Source organism: Phymastichus coffea, unplaced genomic scaffold, assembly GCF_024137745.1.
Source record: "Phymastichus coffea isolate CEN01 unplaced genomic scaffold, Cenicafe_Pcof_1.1 PCOF00144, whole genome shotgun sequence".
Taxonomy (NCBI): domain Eukaryota; kingdom Metazoa; phylum Arthropoda; class Insecta; order Hymenoptera; family Eulophidae; genus Phymastichus; species Phymastichus coffea.
Window position 1 is genome coordinate 469,322 of NW_026706955.1, and position 11,686 is coordinate 481,007.

Consider the following 11,686-nt stretch of genomic DNA (forward strand, 5'->3'; position numbering starts at 1 on the left):
GGAATAGTTCCCGCAATAATTCCACTTCCGGCGCAATATTATACACGGCGGTTACGTCAGCACAGAGACAAGTAGTAGTAGCAGTAGTAGCCTTGGGATAGCCGACGCGGGGAGAACAGGAAAGGGAAGCTGCGAGGACGCGTCTTGCCTTGCTAAATTCCCCTCTCTACTTTTTTTTTAGACTGGCAAATGCAGCTTGGCCGCTTATTCTCTCGCTGTCTGGTTAATTTTACGAGTTTTTCCGCGACCAATGAATATGACATATCGAACGTTTATGAATTATTCAACGGCTCGTCAATCGTACTTCACGTGGCACGTAAAATAGTGAAAAGCGTTGCACGTCCAAAGTCATAAACGACGACGATGACGACGACGACGCTTGGAAGAATATAGCGACGAACGAAAGAGACCCTTCATTAGCATCAAGACCTTCTCTCTCGAGCGCGAGGCATATATAGATATATATGTACGTAATAATCTGAAGGGGCCTTGGGGAGCACGAATCGAATGCTATGCTTAGGCAGCAGCCAGAGTATTTACGTAATTTTTTTATTTTTCCCGTCGACCGACACAAAGCCCATATCGCTTGTGAAAAAAACAGATCGCGAGCGACCTCAACGATCCTGTTTAGACTTTTCTTTACACGTGTGTCTGGAGGACGAATTGATTGTTTGAATATTTTTATTTTGTACTATCATTGGCGCGCATGTGTGAAGTTTTGATGATTTGGTAACAGGTGCGATGTGACGACAACCTTTCGTTTCGAAATGTACTTTTCGTTTTGAGTCTATGGTATCCATAGGCATCTTTCGAAATTTAGTTTGTTGCTCGGAAAATCATCGGTTATATTTCATTGAAAAATCACATAGTGAAAATATAACCAAGAAAACTCAATAAAAAGGTTTAGGAGTTAATAATTTGTTTTGGAACTAAAGATTTAAAAACCAAAAACTATGGTTTATTCATCAAACTTTAAAGTTTAATCAGCGAAAATATTTTCTTTGTTTCGAACGTATCATCACGAAAAATAACTACGCTGATTCGATTTCCTCTCAAATGATTTCACAAAATCCATGTCGCGAGAAGGAAAGAAAGAAAAAAAAAACGACCATTCATTTAAGCTATTCACCACATGAAATTCCCATCAGTTCTCCGCCCGTGAAACCTACCCATAGCTCAAACCCTTCCCTTCAGTTTAGTTCACACATGTGTATATGGACAAAGGCGCACATACACGTACACATGGGAGGATGGAAGAAGCGCTCGACGAGAGAGAAAAAGAGCGGCAATGCGGCTGCGCAGGCGCTCTACGTTCGGGCTATGTGAGTCAAGGACGACACGTGCGGCTCGAAGCGACCTACTTACTTCCTGCGCGCGCGCAGAGAGCCGAACTTTCCCGAACGAATGCGCGCCGCCAGAAATGGGACGACGACGACGCCACCGCCGCCACACCACCACCACCGCATCGCCGCCGCCGCAGCAGCAGCAGAGCGCGACACTCTGCCGGCGTGTGACGAGCTGCTGCTGTTGCTGTGCGACTTGCCTTCGTTGCCGAATGAAAGAGATTTAGGTTCGTTGGTCATTTTTTTCTTATTTCTACTAATTTTCACGTTTCTTTGTGATTCGGAAATACACGCATTCCCATTGTAATTCCGAAAAACTTTGTTCGTTTGAAAGTGTACACTGTTGCCACGTGATTCAAAAATACACACGCATACACACACTTACAGTTGCGCGCAAGCGGCAGCATAGTAGTTCCCTTCTCTAACGTAACGGAAAAATACTGGTTGAAAGGAAAGAATTAAAAAGAAACGTGGTTAGATTAGTTTCTTCCGATCGTTTGTGCTACTATACAGTCGCATGAAATCTTTTTTAATGTGAGTGTGACATTGTTGGAAGAGTGAATTCCTCGGCGGGAATGTCAAACAGTATTATTTATTTATTTTTACGAAAATTTCCGTGAAACGTCTAGTGTCCTCTTGTAAAACCGAAGTTTTATCGTAGCGCTGAAGTAAAATTTCATAAACTCATCACGCATTGTCGATTAACATTTTTCTAGCTTTTTTCAAAGTGAGTTTACAAGCAGCAGATGTAGAGCACGTGCTCTTTCTCTTCGCATCTCTTCCGAACCGAAAGTATGAAAGTTCACGAGCAGCAGCAGTATAATTTCCCATGCATACACGTAAAGTTGAAAAAAGAACGAGAAGAATTATCCTAATCGCGCGTGTGTAGGGCTTTGTTCTTTGTCCGGAAATCGGCGCCTTTGTCCTCGTGTCCCAGTTGCTCGCTCGGACGATCGATAGAAAAATGGGTCAAAGGTTGCCCCGTTCTCTCTTCTTTACAAACGAAAACTAGGAGGGGGATTGATACACGAAAGAGGCGGCCCTTTTCCGTCCAAGGAAAATTTGGAAAAGCGACGCGTGGTGGTAGTCGGTCAGCAGGCCGTGCGCGGGGAATAAGTAGCGCGTCGACGCGCATGGCACAGCCAGTCGTTGCGTGTCGCTTGGTGAGATCACTTCGTCGTCGTCGGTCGGATATATAATATTGAAGCAAAAGCTCATGGTAACCTACTGTCGTGAGGCGCGTGCGCGAATGGGCGGTGCTAGCACAGTCGCCAACGGGGAATTGTCGGTGGTGGGGGAAAGGGGAGTCGAGTGCTCGGTGGCCTGAGCGACGAGCATCCTCGTTTCCCGCGGACCGTCGTCCGAGTTGGTCGTACCTTCTCTATCTTTTTGTCACATAATTCGAAGAAAAGCTACTCGCGCGTTGGTTTTTCGAACTTTGAACAAATTTTGTCGTGTGTGGAAGAAGACTACTACTTGTATATCCGCGATCATTCATTTGTACAACTAGGTTTCCAGCGAGTTTACCTTCTTTGTGCTCTACATTCAAAAGGCGTGAGACACGTGTGCTTTTCTAATATACAAGTGTCGTCCACGAAGATAGAACAAAGAGAAGAATTAAAACCAGGAATGGCAAGCATCAGCGGAAGTGTCTCTCGCGGGCTCTGGGTTTCCAAGATGGCTTCACGAGAGCGCGCGCTCACACTCAGTGTGGGGCAGTCAGCGCGCACAGAAGTGTGACGCAACGGTCACGTGACCTGATCGTGCCAGCTCGCTGCTACGAGGCAAGGCGGCAGCAGTAGCAGCAGTGGATCGCAACTCAGCGTGTGATCACGTTTCCAGCGAAAGGGGCAGGAGAGACAACGTTCCTTTACACACAAGCGCGCGCACACACACAGACACACACGTTCCGTTCTTTTTTTATTCTTGATATATTCTTCGTCGAGTCAGTGGGGGTGAGAAACTGGCTTGGCTGGGTGATTTAACCTGCGTCAAAGCGGGGCAGTCAGTCTTTTTCTCTCTCCTATTGGCTCGGCGAGACTTTCATCGTTTTCTCCATCATCAAGCAAGAAGTAGCAATGAAGATACAAGATTCAACGTACTGTCGACGTTTTAGGGAAAAGTCGTGTAATAAAAAAAGCACAGGCTCAGCAGTGAAAATCGTGTTCCCTTAGACCGTAAAACGCCACTCTTAGCGCGGATTATTACTCTGGCTTTGGGTTCACGGCAGACACTGCGGCGAGTTATCTGGCTAGTCTACTTTTTACCGACTTTTTCTCCCTCTATTTTTCACTCTTATATTCATCGATTCTGTCATTGTCTTTCATTGCACGATTTCCCATAATTTTTTTATGTTATTTCTGTGTATTTATGATAGTTTCATACTCTCATATCATTGTAGAACGCGAGAGAGCGAAAGAAAAAAAGGCGTACAAACAAAATCGTTCGAACGCGCGGTTGGTATCGCGAGAGCACGCACGATAGCGGCAAAAAATGTAGGTTAATTCTAGAGTCGAGTCTCTACACATTGCTGCTTTGGTTGCCTTTCATTCGGCCTCGCTTTTACAGGCATCAGCTCTATGTGCCTCATTGTCGCGGCTCGCGCGCAAAGGAAAGCCCATCGAAGGGAGAGAGACAGACCCGTTCACCGCTTGCACTTTCTAAACCCGCTTACTTTCCGCTTGTACACCTGCGTCTTTCGCGAGAATAGAGCTTTGTCAGCTGCTGCCACTTTTGTAGATTTATGCTTCTAGCGCCCAATTGTGGCTTTGACTTGCTGGTATATATAAGTTCAGACAAAGTCAAAAGCCAACGAGTCCAAATTCTCAGTATCACTTCGTATGAAAGTCAAGTAAACACACGCGCGTGTTCTTGGAAACAACGAATGTCGTGCATATCTGTGTGTACGGCATGTCGTCAACGAAACTATATAAATATAAATGCAACATTCCACATTCTCTCTCTTGTATCTCGTTAAGAACAAAAGTCAACGATCAACACGTACGAAAGAGCATTTACTTAAGAGAGAAAGATGTAAAAGAACATCACGATGTATAAGGAGTCATTGTGCGCGATGTTAATTTATGTTAAAGGAGACGCGCGCTCGCGCTTACACAAGCATCTCTTTCCTTCGATGTTTCCATTGTCTGTAAGAGAGCTATCTTATGTCTATCGCGCTCACAGATAAAAGAAAAAAATGTTTCTTTTTGTACAAATTATTTGCTGATGTATATGTCCAATGTATGTCACTATTCTTTTTTCAGATCATTCATGTTTTTTGCACAGTCATAAATGCTCGATTCGGTTTATAATTAACGGTCCAAAGCAATATATCGCCAAGAGTCGAGAAGCTCATCTCAGTCATCAACTGAAGAAATAAAAAAAAGACACGCCAGGTGCAATCTATAAATGCAATTTTAGCGAGAGGACAACGAAAAAGAGTTGCACGTGGCTGTAGTCTTGTGAATATACATACAGCAAGGAGGAAAAAACGCTAGCGCCATTTTCTCTCACGCGCGACATAGAAACTCGCGAGTGAGTCGCGCGCAGCCATCTCTCTTTGCATCTCGGTCACGTAACGCGACCGAATATTACCGGCATAATCCTCTCCCGCAGGCCTTGCGACAAGAATTTAAAAACTCTCTTGCCCGTGTACGTCGAAAAAACTTGCCTGCACGCCTCGCACGTATATACATACGTATTCTTTGCGGGTAAGTTCCCGCGGTGCACGCGTGCAAGCGGGTTCAGGGATTTTTGGGATTTTCGAACCTCGCTGTTCGTGACGGTTTTTGCGTTGCGAATGGCTGAACTACCTGCGTAGTTCGTTTCTTACTTTTCCTCTGTGCAATAATCGAGGAACGAACATCAGCGGGATTTATTCGTGGAATACTTTCTGATTCCAACGGCAGGTGCTGTAGAATGAGTCGGAACAAGGGGAACACAGACCAGCAGTTTTCTTGCCAATTGAGCATTTCACGAAGCTTACCGATTCCTTTCCCGGTATCGTGCGCTAGAATCATCGCGTTAACCTGTAATTTGCCATGCCTGTTTTGCCAATTGTGAAAAGGCCAGTGCACGTACAAAATCTATTCGCTCAGCGTCTCCAATACAATTTAAAGACGTGTCAAAGCCATGTGTACTCGTCGACGGATCACGAAGTAGAATCCACTGTAAAGGAAAAGAAAAACCAGATCGCGCACCCTTTGGTCGGCCAATAAGATCGACCGAAAGCGAGCGCTTTCGCGAATTTCACGGTGAGTAATCGTCTCTACCTTGATACGAAGCTCTAACTTCAAATCGTTCTGTTGGAATACGAATTGCTGAGATATATTTTTCTCACGCCTCTTTATACGCGCGAGAGATTCGTGCGAATTCCGTCCGAAGTGCGACACGCGCTCCTCTTTCATTCCGAACGATGGACGCTCCTCTTCGTACGCACGTGTTCCCAGCTGCCGCGGCGGACGGCACGACACAACTTGTTTCAGCAAAACGTGCGTTAAGACCGTACTGAAAAATTCGTTCCGCACGCACGCAGATTTCCATCCGTCGCGACGAAAACTTTGACAAAAATGCGTATAACGGTAAAATAGTTCGAACGTTATCTCGCAGTCGACTGCTAGATAAGATAGAGGAGAGAAACGAAATTCTTGAATATTCTATATAGTATTCCTTATCACTAATCGATCTCCTGCTACACAGCTCGACACAAAAGAATTAATCCACAATCACAACTACAATTAATCTCGACGCGATGGATATTTTCCGACGAAATAAATCTCTCGGCGCGATCTCGCAACAATATTGCCGTACAGGAATGTTGTTTTTCAGTCCGTTTTAACGACAGAGACGCTCGTTGCACAACGAAGCGAGTCGAGTCTCTTCGGGCTCGACGATAATTGACTCGGCTCGTGCGCACATGAAAGAACAAAAAATAGTGTCTAATCGCAGTGTAAATCGAAAATTCGCGATAGACGTTATAACAGGCGCACGCGTACTTCTTCGACTGATAATACGTACGTCGACGAAACAAAAAAGAGCTGTTTCTGTTTTCGTTTTTATTTTTTTTTTTTTCATCTTGGAAAATGTTTTCCGGGTTGAATGCTGGAAAAGGCGACTACTGATTAGTCTCGGAAGACGTGGAATGCCGAATGTTCCATTTGTCGTAGCAACTGTTTATTGTTGACTGAAATTTCGCTTCCAATGCAAAGACGTGAAATTAATTAATGCCAGCAGGTAACATCAAATTTGAAATGTTTCGGGCAAAATTTTCGGGACGCCAATTGGAGTCATCTGATATTCCGCGTGGAGCATTTTCCAAACAGATCGCAATGTGAATTGCCTCAAAAACAGTCTTCTACCGCAGTTATACTTTTCCAATTTTTAAGCCAAAAACTTGGCAATCGCACATCTCTCTGATCAAACATCCGACGAAACGACATGATTTCCGCGAAATAACCACCCACAAAAAGAGCACCACAACGCGCAATATTATACGTGCAGTAACGAGGAATTTCCTCATTCTGCTCGATAACAACGTGACTCTCTCTCTCTCTCCCTGTCGATCTAATCTCACCGAGAGCAAGTAGCAGCGGGGGAGGCGAAGGAAAAAAAAAATAAGGCTTGAAGTCAAAGAGACTTCCGGTCGGCGAATAAATTGCTCGCTCGCTGGCTCGCTGGGGCAGCGCAGCTGCGATAAGATAGCTTTCTGCAGGTATCAACGAAATCGGAGCAGCAATGACGATTCCCTTTTTTTTCCTTCTGCAGCGCAGCTAACAATTCTCTTCTTGCTCTTCGGATTTAGTTGAGTGTGAAATTGCCCGGAGCCGCCTTTATCGTTAGAGTTATTTTTGCGGTTCTACGATCTTTTTTTATCGTTTAATTTTATCGCTCGTTGTTTCGTAATGAATTCGAAAGAATACAACGCTCGAGTATTTGCTCACGCCGACTGATCGCTGCGGAAACACTATTTATCTGTCATTGGAGAGGCTAAGAGTCGCGCCTATTAGTAACTGATTGTGTCGTTTGAGTTTTGCTGAATCACAGAGGAGAATCGATGACGCGCGAGACATTAAAATTCTATGGATTACATTTTATCAGTTCTCCGCTGATAAAATGAGCTTCGTTGGAGAGTTGATAAGACGCGCTTCAGAAGCACGACAATCATTTTTAATTGGGAGCTCGCTCGCTTATTATTTCGCTCAATTATATACAAATTAATTTCCGAAATAAATCTGCGCCGCACAATGAATGAAAAAAAAAAAAAAAAAAAAAAAACAAACTAAGCAATCGTCAATTGGTCGCCTATTATAATAAGCACACCGACAATTGATTGCGAAACGCAACCACTCAAGCACTCAATAATAATTTCAACGTTGCAATCCTCATTAGCATTCTCTTCTTTGTCTTCTTCGCTCGTATGCAAAACCAATTCCCCTTCCCTGAATATCCGCGGCAAAACCACTTCTTCTTATCGGCCGTTCGACCCTTAAAAAGCGCCCGTCGACGTCAAAAGGAAAGGGGAAAAAAAAGGAATAACGGTACAACGCAGCCTCCGAGTTTTCGTCGACGAGGCAGTCGATCATCGAAAGGCAATGACGCGTGCAGAATCTGTGCTGCTGGCGCGCACTACCGCGCACGTACATGGCGAGCGAGTGCGTTGGAGCTCTCTTATGCGCGAGTTTTTTGCGCTGGAGCGGCAGTAGCTCGAAGCCACGGCGGCCAGCGGTCAATTAGCCGCGCATATCAGCCAAGTGCTGACGCGTGTAATTCCTCTCGCGCGCACACGGAAACCCTTTGAGAGAGGACGGCGCATCGAGGCCACGAGGGAAGCCCTTTCGCAGCTGGCACACCTCGCGCACGCCACGAGTCTGCGCGAGAGCGTCCGATTCGAAGGACCCGACGATCGGGAGGATGCGAGGCTGACCCCGTAAGTTTCGCTCTGCACCTTTTCACCTCGTAAGCTCATCCGGAACTGGCTCCGGTACGTCATTCGAGAATCCTACGGAATTTCCTGAGCGCTCGCCCATTCGACGTAGTTCACGAGGGGCAAGCCTAGAAATAAACTATCGCGCGCGAAGAAAAAAAAAAAAAACACGCTCAAATGCCTGCGAGTGACTCACGCGCGTCAAGTCATATATTCGAATCGAACCGCGTAATCTTGCAACGATGCGTGCGCGACCTTGCGACATGGTCGTCTCGACCGTCATATACGTGTGCATTCCTCGATTTCGCGTTGCGTGGAAAGTAAATTTGCTGCTGCTGGCCTCCCCGTGTAAAAAGAAAGTCTGGCCATAGACTGGCTTGGACAAGTCTGGCGGAAGTCTGACTTTGGCCACTATGCCAGACTTTTTTTTGACCCCCAGAAAAAGTTTGGGAACTGCAACTCAGACTTTTTACCATATTATTTGCTATCAAAACTATTGCCATTCTAAGTATCTTCAATCTTTCGTGTAAAACTTTAACAGCCTTTACCAATAAATATTTTAATAATTTTTTCAAAATAATCTATGTAATTACTCAGTAAAACTACTTACGTTAATTTTCTTAAATTATTCTTATTAAATATAAATCTGACTAAATTTAATTGAAGATTAATAAAATCGAACGTCTGAGTTGCTGCTCTCAGACTTTTCTCGAGGGTTAAAGAAAGTCTGGCATAGCGGCCAAAGCCAGACTTTCGCCAGACTTTGGCCAGACTTCTTTTTTTACACGGGTCAGCCCAGCGTTCTCTTCTTCCTTCGCTTTGATATGCTTTGATTTTCCGCGTTCCATTTTAGTTTCGTTTGAAAACGCTTCTTTTTTTTCCTTTGTTTTTTTTAAGACCCAGTAAAGCCGCACGATTCCCGTGCGCGTCGCGGAAATTAATCGTCCGGGAGTCATTTGTAATTTTGACGTGTCCGAAATGAAATTCCCTTGTGTCTTTTTCAGAGAGTAAAGAAGAAAATAGCGACGAAAGAGTGACGGTGAAGAAGACAAACCGAGGGCAAAAGAGCGAACAAGTAAATCGCGAAAACAAAAGAGCAAATAAAATACGCGAGAGAAAAATGTCGGAGAAGGAAAAAGAAATGCAGCGGGAGTTGGAGATGCTGAAGAAAAAGGAGAGAGAGCGCGAGAAGGAGCTGGAAAAAGAGCTGCAGAGGCTGAAAGCAAAGCAGGTGAAAAGGGAGAAAGAGCTGGAGAAAGAGGTGGAGAGATTGCGGAAGAAGGAATGCCAGATAGAGGAGGAAAAGAAGAAGGGAATCGAGCAGAAGAAATTGAAGGAAAAGCAGCTGGAAGAGGAGAGGGAAAGGGAAAGAGAGAAGCACAGGGAGATGGAGAGGCGTAAGAAAGAGGAGAAGGAGAAGCTGAAGGAACTGGAGAAGCGAAAAAAATTGCAGAAGCAGAAAGAATCGGAGAGCAGAAAGGAGCTCGAGAGAAAGGAGAGCGAGAAGATGAAATTGGAAAAGCAGAAGGTAAAAGAGAAGAAGGAAGCTGAGAAGCAGAAGAAAGAGGCGGAGAAGAAGATGGAAAGACAGGCGAGCCAGCAAAAGGGCAAAGAGAAAGAATCGGTTTCCGTATCGATGACCACAATCGACAAAATCAAAGAAAAGATCAAGTGAAAAAGAGACATCCTTGATTAGATATTGCTAATTGGGTAAAAGTACAACAGTCTGACATTGCCAATTACGGATTTCTTCTTATCCTTCTCGGACGACCGAAAGTATATATTCGTTTTGCTGTTGTCTATTGAAACCTCATGTATAAGCTCCCGGTGAAAAGAAACGATAGTATGCTAGACGCACTATTGTTTCGATAACGTCTCTATTTTATTAATCGATCCAAGCACCGTTCAGCATTAACACTACCTCGTAAGCGTTCAACTAATGTGCCTTCAATTTTTTATACTTTTGTAACTGAAAACTTTCGAAACTCGGCGTTTCCACCGAAACGCGCTGTAACCCCGTAAGAATTTTATCCCTTGAATAAACTGACTTTCCTGCAAAGCTCCTCGTTTCTTGCCAATCAATCCCCGAATCGCGGGCGTCTTTCCGCCCGAACGGGCGGACCAAGCGAATAGGCTCGCGCAAGTGCTTGCGCAACGACAAGATACGGCCGCGTCGCGCGAAAGTGTGCCGGTCGCGCGCAATGAATTCGCGGCACGCCGGCGGCGCTGCACCGGTGGCAATGATTACCGCGCCGAGAGCTCCTCCTCGGCGTCGTCTTTGTGTGATAAATAGCCGTGGCACGCGCGAGCGCGAGACGAGGGACAAATAATTCAATGGCTCCTTTTCATATTCGAGACGCGCGACGCGACGCGATAACGAGGAGCGCGAGCGCGTCCGTTCGTCGCTTGGTCGCGAGCCGCGGCTCGATTTTCAGCAACTGCTCCGCGCCGTCCGCGAGAGCCTTGCATATCTCGTCGGTCGATTATGGAAGTGGCTCGATACGTCTCGATTCGCATCGGCGGCCTAGCCGCGTGCCCGTACGCGTACGACAACGAGCCGCCAGAGAAGACAATGAGATCGGCAGATATCGTCGCGAGACAAAGTCGTCCGAAAATGCGCGCTCGCAACCTCGTTGAATAAAACATCCTCCCTCTCTCTCTCTCTCTCTCTCTCTCTCTCGTGTGACAGGCCGCGGCCTAGACATCTCACTCTTCATTAGAAATCTGCAAGTGTAATCGGATCAGCCGCGCAACTCAGCAGTCGAGAGAGAGCAGGCAGAACAATATCGTTGACGCGCGCAATAGATTTTCCAAGTACCATTCCCTTGGCCATGCACGGTAATGGGCGAGCAAATAAACAATCGAGCGATCGGCGCGCGCGCAGCAATTCATCTCCGAGCGGCTCCGCCGCGGAATGCGCAGCGCGAGCTCGCTCTTTAATTACGCTCGATTTCAAAGTATAATTTTGCACGAGCGCGCGCGCGCGGCCCCTCCCCCCTCTCGAACGGACGCTGATTCAGCTCTCTCGAGCGCACTCGGAGGACAAAGTAGAAGGAAGGACGGAGGAATGCAGGAAACAGGTAGTCTCGAATTCTGCATCATCCGCGAGAAATAAAATTTCGATTGCGTTTGCGAGAGCGAACCAACTAAATTCTATGCCTCCGTCGGCTCGTCTTTCGCGCGTGCACTCGACTCCGCCGAGCGATCGTCGCAAGAAAGAGAAAAAGAATTGTACGAGCGCGCGAGGTACAACTTATTAACGTGGACGGTGGACATTCGTCGTTGCGATTGACAAATAGTAAGAATCATTGAGAGTTGCTTCGATTTTTCGTCGTTGTTGCGAGTGATTAACGATGCACGATATTGATTTGCGTTCTTCGCGAACGATTGTCTTCACATTTTCGAGGCTCGCGAGTCGTTT

General features: G+C 46.0%; 1 protein-coding gene across 1 annotated transcript; it reads left to right on the forward strand.

Moving 5' to 3' along the window:
• Positions 1–1,379: 1,379 nt before the first annotated feature.
• Positions 1,380–10,324, forward strand: LOC131672165 (histone-lysine N-methyltransferase, H3 lysine-79 specific-like). Its single transcript, XM_058949210.1, has 2 exons — positions 1,380–1,570; positions 9,270–10,324. The coding sequence occupies exons 1-2, from the start codon at positions 1,405–1,407 to the stop codon at positions 9,938–9,940; spliced, it is 837 nt and encodes a 278-aa protein (XP_058805193.1). The 5' UTR covers positions 1,380–1,404; the 3' UTR covers positions 9,941–10,324.
• The last annotated feature ends 1,362 nt before the right edge of the window (positions 10,325–11,686 follow it).

Excerpts from the sequence above, each read along its gene's own strand:
- LOC131672165 (XM_058949210.1), top strand. The coding sequence starts at position 1,405 with ATGCGCGCCGCCAGAAATGGGACGACGACGACGCCACCGCCGCCACAC. Across the intron at positions 1,571-9,269 it reads GCCGAATGAAAGAGATTTAG|AGAGTAAAGAAGAAAATAGC; the intron begins GTTCGTTGGTCA and ends TGTCTTTTTCAG.